Source organism: Acinonyx jubatus, chromosome C1 (assembly GCF_027475565.1).
Source record: "Acinonyx jubatus isolate Ajub_Pintada_27869175 chromosome C1, VMU_Ajub_asm_v1.0, whole genome shotgun sequence".
NCBI classification, from domain to species: Eukaryota; Metazoa; Chordata; class Mammalia; order Carnivora; family Felidae; genus Acinonyx; species Acinonyx jubatus.
The window spans coordinates 210,298,004-210,323,161 of NC_069381.1; the positions used below are offsets into that span (position 1 = coordinate 210,298,004).

Below are 25,158 nucleotides of genomic sequence, written 5' to 3' on the forward strand. Positions count from 1 at the left end.
GCTTCGCGGAGAGGGGGGGACGACGAGCGTCAGTGGGAAGGGCCCTCCCTGGGAAGTCCCGTAGGACAAATCGTTCCTTAGGTCTTGTTGCCTAGACTTTGCCCCAGCGGAGGATTGGCTTCAAATCTGCAGAGGCTCGAGGGGCCCGCTCCCGCCGCTGGGCACACTAAGGTTCTGGGATGACAGCAGGTTGCACTGGGCGATGCGAAAGAGACTACATTTCCCAGCATTCCAGGAGAGTGCTCGGGGGACCACAGATCCCATCACGCAACAAAGAGGCCCAGGGACTACAAATCCCAGCATTCCCTGCACCCCGTTCCTCTGTAACTTAGACTCCAGTGTGCCGCGCAGTGTGCGCAAATTCATAAACCGTCCTCTGCCTTGGGGGTTTCTGAATTCGGAGACTTGAAACTAGGCGGGAAGACCCCGTTAACTCTCAGAAGAAGATGACAGCCCACAGAGAGGTAACATCTGTTTACATGGAACTCAGAAATCTCCTGCAAATCATGGTAAGACTGCAAACAACAAACAAAAACACTGATTAAACCATGGAAGATAATGTAACAAAATGACTCCTTCAAATTGTGCTTGTTTGCTGGTCTGGGGCGCTTTTTACTTGTTTTTCAGGGGTTTCTGGTGTGCTACTGCGTTGGACTGGGAGAGATATCGATTGTATACTCAGAATATCCATACCGGAAGGGATATTAAGAAAATTTGCCAATCCAACCCGTGTCGTTTTACATGTGAGGAAACTGAGGCCCAGAGAGGCTCAGAGATTGTCCACCGGCTACAGCAAGTTGGGATAGAGTTAGAATTCGGCCCTAAGTCTCCTGATCCGCAGTCTGGGCTGTTTACACCACACTAAGGTGGCGATATTTTTAGCAGCATGGCTGTGTGATTATTCTGCTTGGTGAAGTTTCCCCATCCAGGTTGAAATACCCAGAGGTTAAGTAAGCATTTATTTGGTGAATTTCCTGCAAGTGAAGGAGTGTGATGTTTATCTTCAATCTAGGAAGGACTTGGTGTTTTGATTTGTTCTTTGTTGCTCAAGGTGACATTTAATGTGCTTTCAGTTCAGGAACTAGGTAAAATTGTACTGCAAGCTAAGGTTTCCTTAGAGATCTCCTATCTCTTTTCCTAGGCCTTCCTTCCTCTTCCTGTCCCCTTTTCACCCACCCAATTTTTCCTTCCATGTAATTCAACAAAAAGCCTTTTCAGGTTTCCAGTAAAGAGTGAAAGGCATTGTCACTGCCACAAGGAAGATAACCATCTAGTTAGGAAAAAAAAGGAGACTCTGCTGAGATTTAAGATGGGCTTCAATAAATGTCTTAAGGGAAAGGTCATCGGAATGCCACAGAGGTTCTGTGGAAAGATTAATTCTAGCTGGCAAGACTTGATGGAGGAGGTGGCATTTGAATTTGAAGGACGGGTGGATTTTTTTTCTGCTGAAAAACTTACTCTTGAATTTTTTTGTTGTTGTTAATGAGGTATGGCATATGCAGGAAGGGCCCAGGTTTTGCATATGTATACACCATCCCCCAAATCAAGATTTCTAACACCCTTGTGCCTCTCCGCAATCAGCACTGCATCCTCCCACCCCCAAAACCACTCTTCTGACTTCTATTACCACAAATTAGTTTTGTCTTGAATTTCATTTAAATGTAATCATTTAGTATGTAGAGTAAATGGCATTTTTTGTTCAGCAGTTATTTTTGTGAGATTCATCCATGTTATATGTAACAGTAGCCTTTTTTTAAAAATTGCTTACTAGTATTCCATTGTATGTATGTAGCAATATTTATCTATTCTGTTGATGGGTATTTAGGTTGTCAGCTATCAGTTTTTGGCTTTTATTAACAAAGCTGCAATGCTCATTCTTATACGTTTCCTTTTTGTAGACTGCACTCATTTCTAGGAGAGGAGTAGCTGGCTTGTACAGTATGCATATGATCAGCAACATTAGATATTGCCAGTATTCCTAAGGGTTTGTATCATTTTGCCTTCACCAGCAATGTAAAAAAATTCTAGTTGTCTTTCATCCTTGTCAAAACAGGGTCTTGTCAGTCTTTCTAATTTTAGCTATTTTGGCTAAATGTGGTCTCTTATAGTTTTTTCTTACATGGTCTCTGGTGTTGAACACCTTTTAATTTGCTTTTTGACCATTTGAATGTCCTCTTTTGTGAAGTGCTTGTTCAAGTCTTTTGCCCACTCTTTAGTTTGGGCTTTTTGTCTTCTTATTTATTTGTAGTTCTTTATAAAGTTTGGGTATGGAGTTCTTGGTCTGATACAGGCTTTGCAAATATCTTTTCCAAGTCTGTGGCTTGCCTTTTCAGTTTCACACTGGTGTCTTTGGTAAACAGCAATTCTTAATGGAGTGCAATAGTTCAGTGTTTTCTTTTATGACTAGTGCCTTTTTGCATTGAGTTTAAGAAATCTTTGCCTACAGGGTTGGTAGGATTTTTTTTAATGTTTATTTACTTATTTTGAGAGAGAACGTGAGCGAGTGACAGAGCATGCGTGTGAGCTGGAGAGGGACAGAGAAAGAGGGAAAGAGAGAGAATCCCAGGCAGGCTCCACGCTGTCAGCACAGAGCCCGATGCTGGGCTGGATTCCACAGTGGTGACATCATGACCTGAACTAAAATCAAGAGTCAGACGCCTAACTGACTGAGCCACCGAGGCACGCCAGGGTTGGTAGGATTTTAACAGGCAAATATGAAGGAAGAGCATTGCAAAAAAGAAGAGAGAGCTGGGGCATCTGGGCACGCTGGCAGGGCAGAGCCTGCTTGGGATTCTCTCCCTCCCTCTCTCTCTGCCCCTGCTCGCTCTCGCTCTCTCTCTCTTTCAAAATAAATAAATAAAACTTTTTTAAAAAAAGAGAGAGAGCAAGTTTCAGCATAGACCCTGGTGTCAGAGGGAAGGTACACCTCTTGTGATGGGCATGGGAAGGCCTGGAGTTTGGGCTGTAGGAAGGTGGGGTGAGACAAAGCTGGAAATGTTGAGGGAAGCATACTGAGAAGGGCTTTCACTGCAGCCTTGGAGTCTGGACATTATTCTGGAGGAAGTGGAGGCACTGCCAGAATATTTATGAACTCAAACAGAACTTAGTTGTTTTCCTTCCACTGCCAAATTTGCCTCTTCTTTTCTGCAGCCCTATTCACTTAACACCACCTCCAAGACAGCTCTGTCTGGCCTACTCAGCCAGAATCCTGGGTAATATCCTCCTCCCCTATACCTGCATTCAGCTGGTCCCCCAGTCCAATAGATTCTATGGTCTAAATGTCTCCAACAACATCCCTTCTTTTTCACGCCCAACTGCCACTGCCTTTGTTCAAGACCTCACAATCTTTTATCTAGACTGTATCCCCTCAAGAGTTTCCTGGCCTCCAGCTCTTTGCATAGCCAGTCCATTCCTATAGCAGCTAGTGTGATCATTCTAAAGTGGCAATCATTCACACTTCACAGGTTAAAACTCCTAAATAGTTCCCCAGTGCCCTTAAGATAAAATAAAAACTCCTTTCCATGGCTTACCCTTTTTGTGATTTTCTTGCTCATTTTTCCATGCTCAACTCAAGCCTCATCTCCTCTAGAACCCTGCCTCAAATCACCTCTTCCCAGAGCAGAGGCAGGAGAGCCTTATCTGTATCACTAGGGTGCCTATGGCAACTGTTTGTCATAGCCAGACAGGTCTGTCTGTCTCAGGGGCTGTGGGCTCCCCCAGGTAGGAACTTTGCTGTATTAAGGTTTTTGCTGGGTATAGTGCCTTGCATATGGTTTAGAAGACCCTTGATGACCTGACTCCGGGTCTGTAGCGCTCATTTCTCACCCCTGAACCTTGGGTTCCAGACACTCCGTGTTTCTTTTCTGCATTAGTGTATGCTACACAGAGCAAACCTCTGTGACTATGGTCTGCCAACTTTTTGCCTTAAAATAAATTTTTTTTTGCCTTTTTGCCTGGAAGATGCCTTTCTCTTCCCTAGCATACTCATGACACATTGAATTTTTTTTTTTTTATAAGTAGGCTTCATGCCCAACGTGGGACTTGAACTCACCACCAGACATTGAGTGTCACATGCTGTACCTACTGAGCCAGCCAGGCGCCCCCACATTGAAGCCGTTTGAGGGCAAGAACCTTGTCTTCTCTTTATATAAATCTTCCAGAACATAGAAATTAGAACAAGACATCTTTTGAATAGATCAGTGAGTTGGTGCTAGGTTCCTTTGCATCTGTCTGATTTCTGCACTCTATTTCACCAAAGGCAAACAGGGCTCTTCAAGTCTCGAAAGTCTGTGGTATACGCTTTAAAGGAACCAGCTTAAGTGTTCAGCTGCCTAGCATCCCTTAGCCATCTTCCGGGAGAGTTGCTGAGTACCAAATGCAACGCAACCTCTGTCATTTTGCTCACAGAACCATTGTTGGCTCAACCCGTCTCTTGCTTATTTTAAAACTATTCTGAAGACGTCACGAATATGGTCATTGGCTTCCGAAGCCTGGGTTCCAAAGCAACCTTTGCTACTTACTGGCTTTTGGATTTTTAAGCTTTGTTAACTCATCTGAAAAATCGGATTACTGCTACAGGCCATAGAGTTTTGATAATTCAACAAGACAATGTAGGCGCCTGGCACAATAAGCGGTAGCTGTTGTTAGACTTAATAGGTCTTTGTACCCCTGGGTAGCCGCAGTCGCCATAGGGAGCTCCTGAGGGGTAGCTCGGCCAAAGAGGTGAATTTCGGGCCCAGGATGGTGATGGCGACGGTTTGGGCCCCAGTACTGCCCTAGGCTGCGCTCCTCGGACTCCTCTCCACCCGGTTCCTGGGCTACGACCCGCCTCTGACGGTCTCGCCCAGGCCCAGGCCGCACAGGAGAGCTGAGGCCGCCTACGCCGCGGGGGGAACGTAGTGTGGGCGGAACTCGAGTGCAGCGGCAGGAGGCTTCCGGGGGAGCCGCAAGGGCAACGGGTCGGCGGAGGCAGAAAAGCGTCGGACGCCGGGCCGATCATGGACGCTTGACAACCTGCGGACAGGCGCCGGGAGGCCGAGCCAGCGACCGAGAGGACGGAGAGGTGGCGAGGGTAGGTAGGGGCTGGCGAGAGGGCGGAGCCCGGCGCGCCAGCCTTGTCCCAGCCGTCTGGTTTAGCGCCAGCCCTCAGGAAAGCCCGCGGCCACACCGCTCCGGCCCCGCCCCGGGGAGCGCGCCCCGCGGCCCCTCACTCCGCACCCGCGGCCCTGCCTGGAGCACGCCGTCCGCCTTGAAGTCCACCCCAGCCTGCGACCCTCAGTTCCTAACCCGCGGCTGCTTTCGCTTCCCCACCCCCACAGGCTGCCTCTTTGCCTCTCTGCTGTGCATCAAAATAGCGCCCCCCCACGACGCGAATTCATCTCCCCTCCTCCTCCGCCCCTCCCACTTCACAAAAAATCGACTCTGCGTCTTCTTACCTCTTTGCCCCTACGGGCTTTGCGCCTTAGGCCGGAATTTTTTTGAGGGACTGAAGTTTAGGTCTTTTCTCCACTCCCTCTCCACCCCAGGCCTTTCCATTCAGCCTCCACACGTGTCCGCTTGGAGGGGAGGTTTTCTTTACTCTCCTAACCATCACCTCTCCCGCCTTCTCCCACCCTACCCCATCCCTCTCCTCTTTCCTCTTTTCTCCTCAGCAACTTTTATTCCCTTAGCACTTCACTTTTTCTGTTTCCGACGAGACGTTCTTACGTAACCCTAAGTGAGGCGACATCATTGTTTCTGTCCTACTCTGAAAGGGCTGCTGCTCTCTATGCCTGCCTCCACAGGAAAACTTAGTTTCTCTTGCACCAAACAGTTCTTGGAATTGTTCTCTTCTTTTTGTCTTAGTACCCCCAAAATGTGTCATTCTTGGAGGGGTAGTCGACTCCTGCAGTGTAGGTATGCAGTGTGTGTTCACATACACCCAGCATGTAATTGGCTTGTACAATTGAGGGGCCGTCCTCCCTGATATCTTCAGGATTGCAGTACGGTATCTTCATTGTTTTCTCAAACCTTTTTCTTGAGATTTTGTACAAATTCTGAAGTCATATTTGGTAAAATCATATGGCAGTGGGAAGTCAAATAGAGGGATTTTCCTTATGGACTTACACAGCATGTATTTTCTGAGTTTGAATATGTTGCTTATCTTTCAATATGATTTCCCCCCTTTTTCTATGCTTAAATGACTTCTTTGACTTAATGAGAGGTCTTGTCTGCTTTTTGTGGCTTTCCTCATTTGTATCTGGCTGTAGGTGGGATTCCATTGATACACTGAAAGCTGTAACTGATTGCTTTTGCTTACATCTGCTGCCTCTGTGTACGGGCCAGATTCTCTCTTAACTAGAGTCTGTAAGTGAGGTGGATAAAACAGCTCCTGAGAAACTCCTGTGTGTTTCTTTGGGTCTGGTCAGGTTTAAGGGCTTAGAAGGTGCTGCTTGCTGTTGGGGGAGGGCCACATGGGGATGAAGTGGTTTTTCCTAAACGTGTTTCAAACCTTTGAACAAGGACAAAATCCCATTAACTCTAGGTGGAACCCTGTCCATCTCACAAAGTGGCTGTAGCATACGGACTCAGGAGCTGTTTTTCTTTTTGAATTTTTAGTTATTTGTTTTTGAGACACACACACACACACACACACACACACAGTGCAAGTGGGGAGGGGCAGAGAGAGAGGGAGACCCAGAATCTGAAGCCGGCTCTAGGCTCCTAGCTGTCAGCACAGAGCCCAATGCGGGGCTCGAACCTACGAATCATGAGATCATGACCTGAGCCGCAGTTGGACGCTCAACTGACTGAGCCACCCAGGCGCCCCTCTTTTTGAACACTATAAAATTAAAGTATTACTGATGTCTGATCTGGCATTAAATAAGCATAGACTTTGCAAAGGAGAAGGAAGAATGACTGAAACACTTTTCTTTTGGACAGATCTCAAGGCCAGAGAATGGCAGGTGAACAGAAACCATCAAGTAACCTCCTAGAACAGTTTATTTTACTAGCCAAAGGTACCAGTGGCTCAGCCCTCACTGCTCTCATAAGCCAAGTCTTGGAGGCTCCTGGAGTGTATGTCTTTGGAGAACTGCTGGAGCTGGCCAATGTGCAGGAGGTAAGAGCAGTTTCCAAACAATTTCTCTGTCTTCTTTGATCTAAACCTTCCTGTGATTCTCCAGGTTTCCAAGGAATTTTGGGGCTGAAGCTCTGTGGACCTGTGAGGTGCACTGTTGAGGGAGAGATGGGAATTTGGGGGACGGGGAGCAAAGGAGAGCAAGGATGATGGCTTGAGCTCCTTCTGGTCAATATTTTCATCTCAACTTGGGGTAAAATTAGATTGGGTTACTAATAATTTGAAAGGTCGGGGAAAAATCCATTTGAACCTGATAAATAAGAAAAGTAGAGTATAAGCACCGGCTGATATTTAACAGAGGTTGTTTCAGGCATTTGCAGGGATCAAAAATACAGGGCAAATATAGACAAAGATTGGTCAGGTACATACATACGTAGCAGAAGATGGTTGCTGTTGAATGAGCTGGGCATGAAGAAGGAATATATTGTAGAAGGAATATATTGTCCTGATGAAAAGGACAATGTTACGCTAAGTTGGTATGTAAAAAAAATATGACATGAAAAGCTGGGAAGTAGTCCTTTTTGCTTTGTTTACTTTTTTTTTTTTTGATTGTTGTCCTTAAAACTTTGGGTATCTAATTTTGGTTATTGTGCCTTAAAAATGAGAAGACTGGTGAAGAATGACCAGGTAGAACAAAGAGTTGTGAAGCAACCTATACTTTTCAATCTCTGCTTCTCACTTTGGATACTTTTACATTTATTGATGGATAATTTTGTGTTGACTAATTGATTGAAAAGTCTGGTGACATCTTTATTATTTTGGGGGTTGTGCTCAGAAGCTCTTGGAGGGTGGGTGAGCTTGCTCTTCACCATCACAACTTCCCTCTGGCTGCCTAGGATGGTGTTGGCGCTGCCAATGGCCACTGGCTCTGTGGACGGCCGCTGGCTCTACGGATGGCCGCCGTACACAGATCTGTGTGGTGCTCGTTCTTCTGGATTGCGTGCGCCTTGCTGTGTGCACCATGCTGCTGAGGGCGGCGTTCTTGTCGATGGTGGTCCACATATAGGAGGTAGTGGGTTCTTGCCGACTGGTTCTTCACTTCATGACCACTAGGACACCTTGGCTGGCAGTTGCTGGCTCCGTGTCCACAGCCTTGTGGTGAATCAGCCCCTCGTAGGAGAGGTGTGGGCCGTCAGGCTGTGGGACTCACTGCTGCACATCTGCTGTTCCTCTTGATTAGGAAACTGGAGCGGTTCCCCGTGGCTGTCCATTGCTGATGTATGGTCCTGCATCATCTTGTCTCCCTATGGCAGCCGGAGACCGAAAGAGCCGCTTTTATTTTTTAATTGTGAATTTTTATTTAATGTCAGCCTTGCTTGCTGGACTGTGAACTCAGTAAGGGTAAGGTCTCTTGTGCTCCTCATTGTTTCCTTAGCACTTAATATATAGCTTGACATACAGTTGGCTTATAGTCAAATTTTAATTTACCAGTGATGTAAAAGGAATCCTGTGAAGAAAAATTTTTAAAGCTAGGTTTTTTTTTTTTTTTAATAGATTTTATTTTTTAGAGCAGTTTTAGATTCACAACAAAATTGAGAGGAAAGTATAGAGATTTTCAATATATCCCTGCCCTTATACATGCATAGCTTCCTCCATTACCAATATCCCCAGCCAGTGTGGAACCTATAGTGACACATTATCACCCAAACACCGTAGTTTACATTAGGGTTCACTTTTGATGTTGTACATTCTGTGGATTTGGAGAAATGTGTAATGACATGTGTCCACTGTTACAGTGTCATGCAGCGTAATTTCTCTGCCCTAAAAATCCTCTTTTTCCGTCTCTTCATCTCGCCCTCTCCTCTTAATCCCTGGCAACCATTGATCTTTCTACTGTCTTCCTAGTTTTGACTTTTCCAGAATGTCGTAGAGTTGAAATCATACAGTATGCAGCTGTTTCAGATTGGCTTCTTTTACTTAGTGATATGCACTTAAATTTCCGTGTCTTTTTATGGTTTGATAGCTCATCATTTTTTCAACAGAAGAGATGACAAAGGGGTAATATGTTCCTTCAGGTTCATGAAAAGCCTAAATGAATATGTCAAGTGGTGGTTTTGTAACTAAGGAAGATTGGCTGAGAGGAGATGGACGGAAATTAAAGTGAGAAAGACATTGATTTAGGCCAGTGGGAGCAGTTTTGGACTATCTACTCTAGAGAAAATAGTCTTTTAGGGTTAGTTTTGTAATCATCTGTCTGAAAAGTAGGGGCTAGGTTTGATGATCTCTTCCTCCTCTGATTCAGGACCTCAAGAGGTTCTTGATAACCCTGATAGGGTAGACTAGGTTATTAGGATGTGAGAGTTCTCATGCGGGTGCTGAGCAGATCACCTCTATCTCCCCACAGTTTGGTTTTTGTTTGTTTGTTTTTCTGTGTGTGAGCTGGGAACACTAGTAGTTTTTCAGTGATCTGAAATTATGGATGTAGTTCTTGGAACCTTTTTTTTTTTTTTAAAGATGGTTAGGGGCGCCTTAGTGGCTCAGTTGGTTAGGCGACCGACTCTTGATTTCAGCTCAGGTCATGATCTCACGGTTTTGTGAGTTTGAGCCCCACATCAGGCTCTGTGCTGACAGTGTGGAGCCTGCTTGGGATTCTTTCTCTCCCTGTCTCTCTTCCTCCCCTGCTCGCACTTTCTCTCTCAAAATAAACTTATAAAATAAAATAAAATAAAATGATAGTTTATTTTCTTTTTAATTTTTTTTAATGTTTATTTTTGAGAGAGAGAGCAAGTTGGGGAGGAACAGAGAGAATGGAGACACAGAATCTGAAGCAGGCTCCAGGTTCTGAGCTGTCATCAGTACAGAGCCCGACGTGGGGCTTGAACTCAAGAACTGAGAGATCATGACCTGAGCCAACGTCGGACACTTAACTGACTGAGCCACCCAGGTGTCCCAATAAAAAGATAGGTCAAATTAAGTAGTATTACTGTCAGTGTCCACAGAATACTCCTTGGGTACTACTTTATGGAGTTTGGTATATGGATTTTATGGAGTAACAGGTACACATTTGTAAGTAAAAGAAACACCCAGTTAACCAACAACAGAGCAGAGCAGTTCCAGACAGATTAGTATCTCTGTTTTACTTCCACAGATGACTCTTTGCCATTTTAGTGAGGAATAAGTAATTTTAGTGAACGTTTTTATTTGAAGCTGCCTGATATTGTGGTTTCCTGTCCCGCCTGGGCTCTTGTGTTACATTTTATGCTGTGCTAATCTTTCCTAGCGCTCCTTGTACTTGTGTGGTCCCGAACCTCGGAACCTGCCCTACACCTTGCTCAGGTTGGACTGATAGTGGCTAGTGTTGTACCCGCCAACCTGGTATGTAGACAAGGCTGCTCCACTCTTTGTTTTAATGGCAAGGAAATCCTGAGAAAACCTGCACTGCTTCCAGCACTAACTACTGTGTGTGTGTGTGTGTGTGTGTGTGTGTGTGTGTGTGTGTGTGAGTGAGAGAGAGAGAGATGGACAGACAGAAGTAGTTACTTGGGCATGCTGTGCAGTGCATAAAACATGTATTGTTAAGAGAGAAGAATTAAATTTAAAATTAAATTTTATTTTTTTCCAAAGAATCAGAGTTGGAAGGAACCTCAGGGACCATCTAGTGAAACGGTCAACTGAGGCACACGATCATCACCCTTTGCTTGAACCCTGCAGTGACTGGTAGACGTCTGTGAACTCTTTTTTTTTTTTTTCTTCCTCAGCTTGCAGAAGGAGCTAATGCTGCATATTTGCAGTTGCTGAACCTGTTTGCCTATGGAACATACCCAGATTACATAGGTGAGTTGGTTAAGATCTTCCAAAGACTTTTCTTACTTATGTAACTCTATTTGGTTTCCAAGGAATTTCAGGGCTGAAGCTTTGTGGGCTTGTGAGGTGCACTGGTGAGCAGGAATGGGAAGTTGGGGGAGGGAGAGGGAAAGAGGGCAAGGATGATGTCTTGGGCGCCTTCTAGTCAATATTTTTATCTCAACTTGGGGTAAAATTAGATTGGATTACTAATAATTTGAAAGATCGGGGAAAAATCCAATTGAACATGCACTCCTTGGGCTAGATGTTTCGGAATTTAGAATTTTGGGGACTCTAAAGAGGTAATATGATACACATACACCTTTTTATGGAACACGCTTCAAGACGTGGACAGCACCTGTAGTCAAAACACATTCAGTTTTTCAGCTAAACAAATGGATACTTACAACAAGTAGGATTAAAAGCCTGCATCAATTCAGGTCAGGAATTGCCACCAGATGAATTTCAGCACCATGCTCAAGAAAAAAAATCAGTTTGGATTCACCTTTTTGGAATCCAGGATTACCGATAAGGAATTGAAGGCATTTGGGATCTATCTTGCGAGGTCGTTGTGAAGGATTAACTGCATGTGTGTGTATACACATGGTCTTTGCTGCTGCCTTTGCTGCTGTTATTATTATTATTGTTATTACTAAAATTTTTCCCAGTCTTCAAAGCTCATCTCAAATTCCATCTTTGTTTTCCTTTCCTGTACCTCCTCAATGTGATTGTACTCACTTGCTCTCTCCCTTTCTGTTTCTTTCCTTTTCTCCCCTGCCTCCCTCTCTCTCCCTTTCTGCCTCTCCTCCTCTTCCTCACTCTCTGGCTCTCTTCTGGTGGTTTGTACCTTTCTTCTAGTATTTCTGTCTTGGACTTGTAGCTGTTGAAATACTTGATTGTAAGACCGAGGACAAGTCCAAGGCCATTGAGTTGCACGAGTCTGGTGGTTATTATCCCTGGGGTTGTATAGTGCAGCAGCCCTGACAAAGCCCATCTAATTTATCCTTGACGTCTCTGAATCACTTAGGACAGTGCATTGCACGTAACAGATTCCCAGTGAAGACATGTTGAGCTTGGTTGAATGTCACAAAGGGCACAGATAGATTAAGATGATTGTCCTGTCATTTTGTGCATTCATGCCTGGCTTTTCAGGAGCACATGGTCTTTCAAAGAAGACAGGAGGTGCTCGTGGAACATTTGTCTCATGAATAAGTGCAGAGTCATGACAGTGAATCAATAGTAGATTTCATGTGGGGAGTTGGTAAGCTTGTTCGGTAAAAAAATTCTAATTTTATTTTGTGTCTTGATTTTTGTGGTGGGTGGGACTGAGCAGCCAACAAGGAGAGCCTGCCAGAATTGAGCACAGCTCAGCAGAACAAGCTGAAGCACCTAACCATCGTGAGCTTGGCGTCGAGAATGAAGGTACAGTCCTGAACTCGTTCCTGTCTTGCTCCTCACCCTTAGGCGGGTGTTGCACTGGCATCAATGTGCGAGCTGCCAGCTGTGCACAGTAGTCATGTCATAAATGCATAAAATTTGCTTGGCAAAGGACAAAAGAAGAAAAGACAACAATTAGACAACTACTCACCGTTTCATTCAGGAAAAGTATGCCCAGGAGACATTGTGAATCAGCAGGTCTCAGTTCTGGCATGCTGTGGTGACTCACTCCGTGTGAGCATTTTGCTGTACTAAAGGGAGACGTAGTTTTTCAAACAGCAGGACATCTCAAGGCAGGTTAACCACTTCCATCTGTTGCTCAGTGCACAGTGAATTGTGCCAGTGCTGGAGGAAAAACTGGCTTTGTTGGACTTACTGAGACTAGGTTTTTAATATGTGGCCTTCTGGGGATTGTCAAGGTTAATTATACTGAGCTGGATTTTTGCGTTATATGCTATCTTTAGACCCTAACCTTCTGTAAGAAAACTACTTCATCATCTCTCTGAGGTCTCTGCCCCACTCAATTTAGAAAAGGCCTTGCAGCCAGCTTCTCATAGCCGTTAACAAAGAAGATCCAGATTCCATTAATTTATAGTTGTTTTGGCTCTCTACCCAACCTTGGCATAACTGTCAAAGTTTTTGTAGTGCTTTGCCATCAGAAGAGGTTTGCCCTTTACATTTCCCCTTTGTGATTGAGCTTGAGAGATGTAGATTTGTTCTTGCATTGCCATTTCAGTTGCTGAGATCATTTTCCCTGGTCTAGTCACAAATTTCTGATTCTCAGCCTGGCATTTCAGGTGGGATGGCTGTTTTGTTAGGAAATGAGGACCTGATCTTTCTTTTTGTCCTGATCATGGACTTCCCAAGTGTAGCAAATTTTAGGAGTAACTTTTTTTTTTCCTATTTCTGCAACCTGTCATTATAAACCCATCTATACCTTTAGTTATTAAAAATCTCCCTAGCAGTGTTTGCTGTTACTCTTTTTTATATACCTCTTCCTCCTGTCTGATTTTGCAGATTTGATTGCTGTGTTAATTTCCATACTAGTAGTGATGTGTCCACAAAAGTGGATATTTAGATACACAGTTGTCTTGGAGAAAGGCAAGATGTTGGTGTACCCCAGTAAGGGACTGTTGTTGGGGCACTGACATTGGTTTCAAGTCTGAGAAAACAGATGCAGTACCCACTGGCTACCTGTAGGTGGATATGTTAGCTTGCAAATGTTTTTTGCTTGTGCTTTCCTGGGCAGGCAGCCAGTTCTCTCCAGTGTCTGAAATTGTTTGGAGTTTTTTGATGATCTGGCATTTTATGTCAAGTCTGCAAGCTTCCAGAAGGTGGCAGAGTGGCACCCACCGAGTATTTCCCTTTCTTGTCTCGGACACTTTCTAAGAGTGCTTCACAACATGAAAGCTAAAGTCTGGGTGAAGTCCAGGGGTAGAGAATCTAGGAGAATGCATTCCTAGAGGCTCTGGGTCTTGTTTGGATCCTAGAGGTCTCACAGCTCATTTATCCATGTCTTATTGCCATAGATGTTAATAATTACAACCAGACTGCATTTCCCAAAGCCCCGAGGCAGGTGTACACCTGCATTTTCTTTAGTGCTTGTCAGCAGTTTTTGTAAATATCACATGGCTTTATCTACAGTGTATCCCCTACTCCGTGCTGCTGAAGGACCTGGAGATGCGGAATCTCCGGGAACTGGAAGACCTCATCATTGAGGCTGTCTATACTGACATCATCCAGGGCAAGCTGGACCAGAGAAACCAGCTGCTGGAAGTGGATTTTTGCATTGGCCGTGACATCCGAAAGAAGGATATCAATAATATTGTCAAGACCTTGCATGAATGGTGAGGCTGAAAGAAGGAGGGGTGTGCCATTCGTGCCTCTGCTTGGGGAAATGTCTTCCAGTGTCAGCTGGGGCTGCCTGGAAGCTGGAGCCTTGGGACAGTAAGCCAGGGGGTTGGGCTGCATTTGTGACTAAAGCTGTGTGGCAGCAGGAGTCACTGCAGGCCTCCCAGGGCCTTGGTTGTCCTGTTGCAGTGGGGGGACTATTGAATGGTAGTCTTGGCAGCTGGAGCCTCTGAGACCTGGCTTCTGACGTGGATCCAGTGCTTTGCAAACTCAGCCTCTGAGTTTGATGAAGCTCAGGAAGTTAGTGTTGTTCAGATTCCTTGGATAAGAGAACCCATGTTCAGCATCAGTAACCTTGGGCTAGTGTTGGCAAAACATTGTGAGGGATCATGAAGACAAAGAATGGGTTATTCTAAGTTGGAACACAAGATGTACACATAGACTGTTTGATAACTTCTGGTATGTAAAAAGAAGGGGGGCGTTTGCATGTTCTGTATTTTATTTTGTTTTTGCATGTTTTCTATGTTAATAGGATTTGATGTTTGCAATAGCTTTGCATGTTCTAGAAGGATTTATTATGGAGTTATTGAAATGATTTGGAGCTTACAAAGCTACATGGGACTAGTTGGAGAAGAGGTTCTAGCTGAGTTTTGAAGGAGGGCAGGGTTAGGGCGTAGTTGGAGGTCAGGAGAGCATGTCCCCAAGCAGGCACGTGGTGTTGTTGGAGATCATGAAGCAGAGCACTCAAGCTTTGTGCAAGGGGTAGGGAAATTGTCTTCTTTATTTTTTTGTTCGTTTAAAAAAAAAATTTTTTTTTAATGTTTATTTATTTATGAAAGAGACAGAGACAGAGCACGAGCCAGAGAGGGTCAGAGAGAGAGGAAGACACAGAATCTGAAGTAGGCTCCAGGCTCCACACTGTCAGCACAGAGCCTAACATGGGGCTCGAACTCATGAACTGTGAGATTGTGACCTGAGCTGAAGCTGGATGCTTAACCAGCTGAGCCACCCAGGCACCCCTGAAATTGTCTTCTTTAAAACAGACTGAAACTTTACAGGCATGAATGGCTCAGCTTTGACTCCCCACCCCCACCCCACATTCAGAGCCCCCCAAATTTCCCTCCTTCAGCTACTATTGGAACCCAGGGTATGTGTCGTCCACTCTTTACCCCAGGTTCTGTCCCAGGTATGACCCCAAACACCTTCCTGACACAGGCAGGAACTTTCAAAATACTGTAAAAGTCTTCAATCAGAGTAAATGGGGAAAAAAACTTAGAAAACGCCCCTTGTGTGGAAGTGCTCTAGCTGGAGTACAATCCAGGCCTCTAGCCCTACCGGTGTTGGCTCTTACTCCATCTTTGAGATGGCTGACACTGTTCTCACATCCATAGTCTAGCTTCACTGTGTTTCCACCTAGAGGTGCCATCCTAACCCCATCCCAAGATGTTTGCCAGTCCAGGTTCTTAAAGCTTATGTTAAAGCACTGAGTTAGATTTAAAATTGTTAGGTAGGACAGTACCCCAAATATGGCGGAATGTTTGCACCTGTTGACTTTTAGGTAGAGGGTAAATGGGTATTGTACTGTTCTTTCAACTTTTTTTTTAGGTTTTAACATTTTCAAAATAAAAAGTTGGGGAATGAAATAAGGGGGATGGCAATTAGGAAGTAACAAACTTCTGAGGAGAGGGGCAATCTTTAAAATGGGAGGCTTTTAGAAAATCATTATTTCCTTTGAGAAAAGCGGTGAATCTGTTCTACCTGTAAGGACTGTCCTAATCTCTTTAAGGGCACATTCTGTAAACCTTTCCCATTGGAGACAAAGGTTGAAATTCAAGCTGTGTTCTAGGAAACCATCCCACATCCTCCGTGTTTGTCTCCAGGTGCCCTGTGTTTTGTATTCAGAAACACTGGTCTTGGAAGGAGTGAAGCACAAGAGCCCTCCTTGGCAGACAGGGTGTTAAAGGAAGTCCCCATAAGGGGTTAGGGAGGGAGATTTTGGAGGCTGGTGGAGAGCTCCCAGACCTTTCTGTGGCTCAGAGCCCATTGTCTCCTTTGTAGGTGTGATGGCTGCGAAGCAGTTCTGCTGGGCATTGAGCAGCAAGTTCTGAGAGCCAACCAGTACAAGGAGAACCACAGCCGAACTCAGCAGCAGGTAGAGGCCGAGGTAAGGAAGAGAACATTTGTTACTTGCTCCAGGGTATCCCTGTTTGCTCCTTCATCTTGCGATTCTTGGCGTAGATGAAACAGTCACCAACAGATAGGCACTGGGCTAGTGGGGTAGAGATGAGTATGACACGGTCCCTGCTTTTGATGCTCTCTGTCTCCTTTCTGATTCCTGGTTACCAGAGGGTGAGCAGGCTTGGAGAGTGGAGAATGCTGTCCTTCCGCAGTACACATGCATTCTGCAGCTGTGGAGTAAAAGAAACGAGTTTGGGGATAGGTCTTCGAGATGGGTGAGAGGATGGTGGTTAGCTGGCGGGATGGAGGAGGGGGGCAGGGGGCAGGGGCGCATGGAGCTTCAAGGCCCTGGTTCTGTTCTGTTTCTTAAAGCCGTGTGATAGGCTCACAGCGTCCATTTTATTCTTTAAACTATACGTGTGATAACCTTTTGACATGCATGATAGATTTCATATTGAAAAAGGAAGAAAGGGAAAACATTTGGCAGGTGAAAAACAAGTGAAGTTAAAAGTGTGTGATTGTGGTTTTAGTGACACCTGGTTGTTCCAGACACTTTTAACCTGTCCGAAAGACATAGGCTCTAGCCTTTGGATTAATGGGAGTTTGTGTGTCTGTGGCCGGGAGTCTGTGGCCGGGACACCTGTAGGGAGACCTCAGAGTTTGGAGCCCATAAGAAAAATTTTAGCATTGAAAGTCCTTTTCTAGTGCGATGGAGCTTGAAGTGTTAATGTTATTTAATGGGTTTTATAAATCAGGTGGCCAAGAGTATGGCAGAATGGGACCCAGAGTTATACTTAAGAAACATAAGAAATATGTAGATATGCTTTTCTTTCTTTCTTTCTTTCTTTCTTTCTTTCTTTCTTTCTTTCTTTCTTTCTTTCTTTCTTTCTTTCTTTCTTTCATTATTTTTGAGAGAGAGAGAGAGCACAGATGGAGGAGGGGCAGAGAGAGAGGGAGACACAGATCCGAAGTAGGATCCAGGCTCTGAGCTGTTAGCACATAGCATGATGTGGGTCTCGAACTCATAGACTGTGAGATCATGACCCGAGCAGAAGTCGGACCCTTAACTGACTGAGCCCCCCTCAGGCGCTCCTCTTTTTTTTTTTTTTTATGTAAGTTTATTTATTTATTTTGAGAGAAAATGTGAGTGGGTGAGGGGCAGACAGAGAAGGAGAGAGAGAGAATCCCAAGCAAGCTGTGTACTGTCAGCGCAGAGCCTGACATGGGGCTTGAACCCACAAAGTGTGAGATCATGAACCTGAGCCGAAGTCAAATGCTTAACCAGCTGAGCCACCCAGTCTCAGTCAGGTTTCAAAGGGGACTCGTGGAATTTGAAGATTTCCCTTACTCTGTTATATGTATTCCTTGAAAATAAAACCTCTCTTGTCTATGTAAGACCATCTCTTTGTCACATGCCTGACCCGTAGTAGGTGCTGAAATGTTTGTTGTACTGAATATTTCTGGTACACCCTGTGTGTCGGTGGACTGCTGAACTAGACTTTTCATGAACTAGAACAAATTTATTTTGGATACACACAGCCCCCTACATGCTTGTAGGTACATACCTACCAAGTCTGTGAATTGGTTCAGTACATTAATTTTTAACCCTACTTCTAGCCATAGAAGTATGAACTACATTTAATTTAGCACTAGCCAACAACATATACAATTAGGATAGAAAGCCTGCTGTTTCTCTAATCTGTATAATTCCCCTCTTAAATATGGTGACCTCTTCTCTGAGCTGAGATTGATGTCTCAGCAAAGTAGGAAGGGCTGAGCACTCTCTCCTATCCTTGATACTTCTCTGTAAATCAAACCGTGGAAACATGAGGTTTGGAGGTGAACTGTGCCCACCTGACTTGGGGTGGCCTGTGTGAAGCAAACCATATTGTAACCTGGTTAGTAGCTGGCTGCCCCATTGTGCCCAGACTGTTGCTCATAGTGCGGTAGGTGGTGGGCTTGGAGTGTGGTCACTAGCAAAAATGAATGATATTAATTTTAGAATTTTGAGTGGTTCAAGTTTATTTCTGTGACAAATGGCATCTGATGAAAGAAGGCACTGACTAATGTTGGGCCATGACCAATACTTGAGAACAGTGTGGGTTCCTTAAATTACAGATATTAAAACAAAAAAGAGAGGGGCGCCTGGGTGGCTAGGTAGGTGAATCGTCTGGCTCTTGATTCCGGCTCAGGTTACGATCTCACGGTTTGCAAAGATGTAGCCCGCATCAGGATGTGCACTGGCAGCATGGAGCCTGCTTGGGATTCTCCCCCCTCTCCCCCCTGCTCTCTCCCACTCATGTTTTCTGTTTTTGTCTCAAAATAAATAAACATTAAAAAAATAATAAAAGGACCTGTGCATGTGGATTTGTTGGAAAACCACAGCTGAGGTTACTCCTGCTGGCAGAACCCGATGCTGCCACCAGGTGGCGGTGATAATTTAATTAAATTTTGAGAGAAAGAAATTTGAGAAAAATACCAAGGCCACTTCCACCACCAATTAAAACAGTCTACTGACTTAACAGTCTTTTAGAAAACCTGGAACAGACCAGTATGAGGAGAGAAGGAACATGGTCAAAACCCAGAGCCTTGTCAGTTTTCCATTCAGTAAATGCATAATCTGTGTAGGGTACTTATTGATCATTCCCCAGCTTAAGGCACATGGAAGGCTAGCTGTTTTTTGTTTGTTTGTTTGTTTGTTTTTATTTTGAGAGAGAGAGGGAGCGAGCGTGCACATCCAAGAATGAGCAGAGGAAGGACAGAGAGAGGGAGAGAGAGAATCCCAAGCAGGCTCCATGCTGTCAGTGCAGAGCCCGATAGGGCTCAATCCCAGGAACCGTGAGATCATGACCTGAGCCAAAATCAAAAGTCAGATGCTGAGCCACCCAGGCATCCCAGTTTGTTGACTTGAAAACAAATCTATTAAGAATGAATGTGTAATTCTGTCATATTCTGCTTGTACTTATGCTTCTGTTACCCTTAACCCAACTTTTTTTTGGCATTTTTTTCAACTAAGTTGATCTTTTATTTGTCCTTAAATTAGATTGCTTGTTCTCAGAGGGAAAAACTTGATGTTTTTTCCCCCCAAATCTTATAACAGCAGCTTTTTTTCTGATGAATATTAGTTTTGAGAGCCTTCCCTATTAATGAAGTCAGTCCCATCATTAACTGCCTAGGAATCTTCTCTCCTTTCTGCCTTTCACAGAAGTGATACATATTAGTTACAATTCCAGCATACCTGGGGGAGATAGAACATTAACATTGTGAGCTATTTCCTTATCTCGCAGACAACAATCTGGAGGGGAGGTAATGATTAGTTGAAACAACACGAAACACCTTTTCATTTATATTTGATTTTGGAATGTATCTTTCTTTACATTTGAATGTGCTTATGTCTGATGTTCTATGGAATGTCAGCGTATAGCTCTTGCTACATTCACAAAATAGGCTGTGTTCCAGGCATGTAGGTGATAAACCGTAACTGGGCAAAGTAAGCTGCTTTCCATTCTGTAGAGAATTCCAGGGGGTTAAGTTAGTGATGGATCTTGAGTCTGGCGGCTGCCAGAGTACAGGGTGCCCTTGCTTCCTCCTGGAGGCTCATTCTCACCACTCCCCGCTCTCCTCATCTTTGACCTTCCCAGCTGTGACTCTGCTTCCTCTCGTCCACCTTTGCCCCACAGCCAAAAGTTTTCCTCCCCCAGGAGGCTCTTCTCCCTCCTTTGGCTTGAATATTTAAAGTCTCTGATGGAGTTAGGCTGTAGTCTTGTTAGCGGGTACAGTCCCATTTGAAAGTTTCTGAGGCCCATGGTTTGTAGGGCTTGACAAACTCTAGGTCATCTAGTAAATGAGATGTGATGTCCTGTCAACTAGCTACTCAAAGAAAATTGGAAGGGGCCAGGGACATTTAGGCCAAAAAAGACAAGTCATTGGGATGTTTGCCATCACTTGAAGGGTGGCTCTGTGAAAGAGGAAGTGGACTTGTCCTGATTGTTCCACGCGGCCACAACAGGTTTAATTGGTGGACCTACCTTGGCAGCCAAAATACGCCTTGAAATAAAACAAACAAAACGTAAATATCTCTTTTACAAGATAAAAGTGGCAGGCCATCCATTTGCTTCAGATTCTTCTCTACTCTATCCCCAAGTAACTCTCCTGAACAAGAGATCCCAAAGCAGGCAGTGACGCCCTGGGAGGTGTGCCGCCTGGGGTTCAAGATGGCATGTCTTGGACTGACTGGACACAGGACGAAGCCACACTTGACTTAGGCTGCCCTGTGTCTTCAGTGTCCCAGCCCACAGCCCTCTGTTAACCCTCCTTTCAGAAAGGTTATAATGTTGATCAAGGTGACATCAGTTTAGGGCGTGGCTGTTCCTTCATCACAAAACAACAACAAAAACCAAAATAAATAATGAGCTTTAATCTAGTCAAGGCTCATTCTGCAGATGATAGATCTGCAAGAGCCTGGTGTTGGCCTCAGTCACAGCATTGTTTCGTCTCTGGGTTGAACTGCCTCTTATTCCAGCTCCTGGTAGTCTAACTGCTGAGAACTTTTGACCCCGACAATTCCCTTCTTTATAGCAAGCCAGGCCTGCTTCCCAGAAAACATGGGGGCCGTCAAACTGGGGAAACATCTCTACTTTCTCTTCTTCCTTCCAATGCTTTTCTTCCCGTTTTTCTTCCTCTCATCTGGCTGAAGGGCAAAAGCATAAAAGATCTTTTTTATTATTTTTTTTAACGTTTATTTATTTTTGAGACAGATAGACACAGAGCACGAACAGGGGAGGGGCAGAGAGAGAGGGAGACACAGGATCTGAAACAGGCTCCAGGCTCTGAGCTGTCAGCACAGAGCCTGACGTGGGGCTCGAACTCACAGACCATGAGATCATGACCTGAGCCGAAGTCGGACACTTAACCGACCAAGCCACCCAGGCGCCCCATAAAAGATCTTTCAGAACAGCTGTTGGGGAATGTGTATATAAACAGACACAGGAGGACACAGTTGGTAGAAGTACAGGGTGGTGCAATGAGTTTCCACAAGATGACGATAGTTGTTAAAATGTAAAATGTGCCAACCCTTTGATCTGGAAAGCTCACTTCTAGGAATATGCCCTCCAAAGCTGGTCACACAAGTACGAATAGGTAAACATAGGAGACTGTTCATAGCAGCGCTATACCTAAGTGCAAAGCAAACTGGGAACTAATTTAAAAATTGTAGCACATTCGTAATAACAATACACAGATGTTACCAAGGACATGTATTCGATGTGGAAAATGTTCAGAAGTTGCTTAAATATTTTTGAGCCCTCCTTTGTTAGGTGAAGAAAGGTATGCTGAAACCTAGCGTAATCTTGTCTGTCAGTCCTTTTGCTGTGTTTTCGTCATTTGTCACTTGGTTGGCTAAATTTCATCCACTAGTTGTTTATTCCAGAAGGCTCATGGAGCTGTTTTCCCAAAGTTCCTATGAAAGTATTTTTAGTTTCATACATGAGCCAGTGGTGAGCTGACTATTGCATTCTTGGGACCTCCTTTTTGTTTCTAAGGCCGTTTTAACCTGGTGTGTTGTACCTCTTTGTCAGATGGTCCACTTCCACTGGCTTATCCTCTCTCATTCTCTCTTTTTTAAGTTTGTTTATTTGGAGAGAGCGAGCGAGCAGGGGGAGGGGCAGAAAGACAGGAGAGAGAGAATCCCAAGCAGGCTCCATGCTGTCCGCATGATTATGACCTGAGCCAAAATCAAGAGTCGGATGCTTAACTGACTGAGCTGCCCAGGCACCCCTTATTCCCTCTTTTCAACCAAGAAAGTGTTAGTTCCTTTTTTTGCGTGATTCATTTCCACGTATCTTCTATGAGTGGCCCCTGCTTGTTTCTCCTCATCTGGGTTTCTGAAGATAATCTCAGATTTTCTTGCAGAGGATTCTGGTTTCTTCCCTGGGTGGCCCCCAGTACAATGAGAACAGGTTTCAGTGAGTTTCTGGCACTTAGAGGCTGAGCAGCTTAATCCTGTGTCTCCCTCCAGGTTACCAACATTAAGAAGACACTCAAAGCCACCGCCTCCTCCTCGGCTCAGGAGATGGAGCAGCAGTTGGCTGAACGGGAGTGTCCCCCTCACGCTGAGCAGAGGCAGCCCACCAAGAAGATGTCCAAAGTGAAAGGTCTGGTCTCCAGCCGCCACTAGGGCCGGCTGGGGCAGCTGGCACTCACCAGGCCTGGGTCAGGTGGGGAGGGGACACCAAGGGCCTATTTCCTCCCCTCTCTACCTTCAGTGAGTTCCAGACCTGCCCGTCCCCTCACCAGCGCCTCCCACCCTGTTGGTACTGTTCCAGAAGAACCGTTAATCCTTCCCTCACCCACTCCCTCCTCCCCCAGTTCCTTCAGACTCAGGGGCTCCACTGATGCCATCCCAACAGGGTCAGACACTGCCCAGCTTTCCTCCAGGAGGTTCTCGTCTCTGTGTAAGGGCTTGTCTCCCTCCCAGTTTTTCTTTTGCTCCATGTCATTTTGTCAGGCTGGTCATAAGCCGGAGGCAGCTTTAGCCGGCCCACAGGGATGACTGCGGAGGAGGCCCCTCTCTGCGTGAGGAGGGGGGTGTGCCTTCTCCAGCCCATGTACCACAGCTCCCACACTGGTGCAGGTGATCTCTAGCCAGGTATCAAATGCTTTGTTTCCCCTCTCCTGCCTTATCCCTTGTTGGCAGCTCCGATCAGGCCACGGAGGGATGTGATGCTGGGCTATGTTTACTAAACCTGCGGGTTTTCAGCCTCTTAAGCCCAGCTCCAATCTCTCATCCATTGGGAGCACTAACCTCTGGAATCTGAGCACCAGTGGAGGGCGCTGTGGGTCTGCTGGGTGGCAGAAGTTTCTTCTGGGTTGGTGTTCTCTGCTGGCCGCGCTTCCTGCTGCCCCTGACCACTCAGACTGGTTTTCGGTGCGAAGGCCCCAGCTGCCACCTGGGACTGTCTGCCGACACTTGCCCTCCCGAGATCTTTAATCCCTCCCGGCTGTGTCCGTGCTGGGGATGGCAGTGCCCAGGCCCCTCTGTCTGGTGAAGGACCTGTTGCTGCTTCTGTTTCTCTCTTTCTGCCCCTCCTTGGCTGATGACCCAGGGCCCTCTGATGACGGCATTCTCCTGGCAAGAGAAAAGGACTTGACTGGCCTTTCTGAACTTGACTGTTTCAGGTTATATTTTAATTTTTTTTTTTTTTGTACAGGTTCTGATTCTAATACATTTCAACATGCTTTTTTTCCCCTTCGTGTCAATATTTGTTACAGACTAATCGCCGGGGATTTTTCACCTGGTTGGAGGGTGGCATGTGTGTATGTGTGCGTGTGTTGTAGTTGTTGTTGTTGTTTTTAAAGGGGAGGTGGTGGTCCTGGACTGACTCAAGTTCATTGAGAGTAAAAGCACATTTTAGAACAAAAAATAAAAATGTAGATTTAATGTATGTGACTGTGGAGTGCGGGGTTGCATGGCTGGTGGATCTTGAGGGTCTGGAATTAGGGTGGTTCAGGGAAAATGTGACACTGTTTCAGTACCATGGTGAAAAAATGGGTTTCTCCTTTTTCCAAACTGTCCAGCAGGTGTTGACTGTTGGATTGAATGTCAGCGAAGTATTCTCGTTTCCCTTTTCAGCTGGTCTGTGTGCCCATCTAACCTTGTGCCCGACTGGAGAGTTTAATTCTCAAAGTATGTTCCATGAAACCCCTGACAGATGCTCTGTGGAAAAGGGGTTCCGATATTAAATAAATACGGCACATCCTCTATCCCACATCCACACTGGAAATTCATTTTTAAGGTCTCAGAAGAGGCCTGAGTGAGGAAACCTATTCCCACACTGATCTCTCCAAATTCTTGGTAATAGCTAGTGGAACACATTTTGAGGAAATCTTTGGAAACATTATCTGTTTCTCAGAAACACCTTCCAGCCTCTTAGGTTTTTACAGATATTCTTTCGATACCTGAAACAGGCACTGTCGTCTTGGCAGGTGGTCTTTCATCCTTATTTTTCCCACTGGCAAGTAGACCAGGAAGCTGGCTTGACTTGTGTGAAATGTTTGCCCCAGGGCCCTAAGGAGCTCTAGGTTCATCTTCACAAGTCTGCTGTTTGCTTACTTAAAGATGGTAACGGCAGCACTTAGAACACATTTGTCAAGTGCTCTGTAAAGTGTCTCCATGTACAATAAGCCATTGAATACTTTCCACTCAGTCTCCTCCGGCCAGTAAAGGGTAAGTAAGTAAGTATTACCACAGTCATCCTCACTTTCCATATGAGAAAATGGCGACTCAGAGACTCGAAGTACCCTGATGTAAGTGGCAGACAGACTCCTAGATCTGAGTCGTACATCCCGCCATCTTCTCTCTGGTACATTCTAATTTAGCGTCTGCTCCCCAGTGCTTGTGTCAGCAGCACATGTACTAAAATTTGTCCGCTCCCCAGACAGACCCTTGGCATCCTTTTCCTCCTTGTTCCTCCGAGGGCTCATCTTGTTTTAAGTGACACCCCACACACCACAGCCTCTGCTTCCCAAACCCACTTAGCCACTTTGCAAGGACACACAGAGAATGGTGGTGGGTCTTCAGGCATGGTGGGAAGAGCTAGGATGTTCATTGCTCTGTTGGGTTTCCCACTTGCCATGCTGTGATGGCTTGGGCTTCCGTCTGAAATAACCAGAAGGTTTTAACGTATGGTGTTAGAAGGAGTGTCGTCATCAACAGGGCAACATCTTAGGCTGGAGACGCTGCAGCATTAAGCGGAATCAGCTTGGCAGCAGTGCCTCTAACCACCTTCTTTAAG

At 45.3% G+C, this 25,158-nt stretch overlaps 2 protein-coding genes across 4 annotated transcripts in view; one reads left to right on the top strand and one right to left on the bottom strand.

The window, feature by feature from the left end:
• The window catches only part of PDE6D (phosphodiesterase 6D), a 51,577-nt gene extending 51,313 nt beyond the window's left edge, over positions 1-264 (bottom strand). The window contains exon 1 of the mRNA XM_027056324.2: positions 168-264. Within this exon, the coding sequence (XP_026912125.1) occupies positions 168-264 (97 nt within the window). The remainder of the gene's footprint in view (positions 1-167) is intronic.
• COPS7B (COP9 signalosome subunit 7B) lies at positions 187-23,612 on the top strand. 3 transcript variants are annotated; one of them, XM_015079092.3, is made up of 7 exons: positions 192-509; positions 6,922-7,099; positions 10,816-10,891; positions 12,234-12,322; positions 13,982-14,184; positions 16,247-16,352; positions 22,383-23,612. In XM_015079092.3, exons 2-7 carry the CDS (start codon positions 6,938-6,940, stop codon positions 22,539-22,541), a joined length of 795 nt encoding a protein of 264 aa, XP_014934578.1. In that variant the 5' UTR covers positions 192-509; positions 6,922-6,937; the 3' UTR covers positions 22,542-23,612. The 3 variants fall into 3 exon arrangements, with proteins under 3 accessions (XP_014934579.1, XP_014934578.1, XP_026903636.1); XM_027047835.2 differs by lacking the exon at positions 192-509 and adding an exon at positions 4,163-5,071; XM_015079093.3 differs by lacking the exon at positions 6,922-7,099 and having other exon boundaries at positions 187-509.
• The last annotated feature ends 1,546 nt before the right edge of the window (positions 23,613-25,158 follow it).

Bases quoted from the DNA above. Each gene is read 5' to 3' on its own strand.
- COPS7B (XM_015079092.3), top strand. From the start codon at position 6,938: ATGGCAGGTGAACAGAAACCATCAAGTAACCTCCTAGAACAGTTTATT. The intron at 10,892-12,233 runs GTGAGTTGGTTA...GGGACTGAGCAG, and splicing joins AACATACCCAGATTACATAG to CCAACAAGGAGAGCCTGCCA. The intron at 14,185-16,246 runs GTGAGGCTGAAA...TCTCCTTTGTAG, and splicing joins GTCAAGACCTTGCATGAATG to GTGTGATGGCTGCGAAGCAG.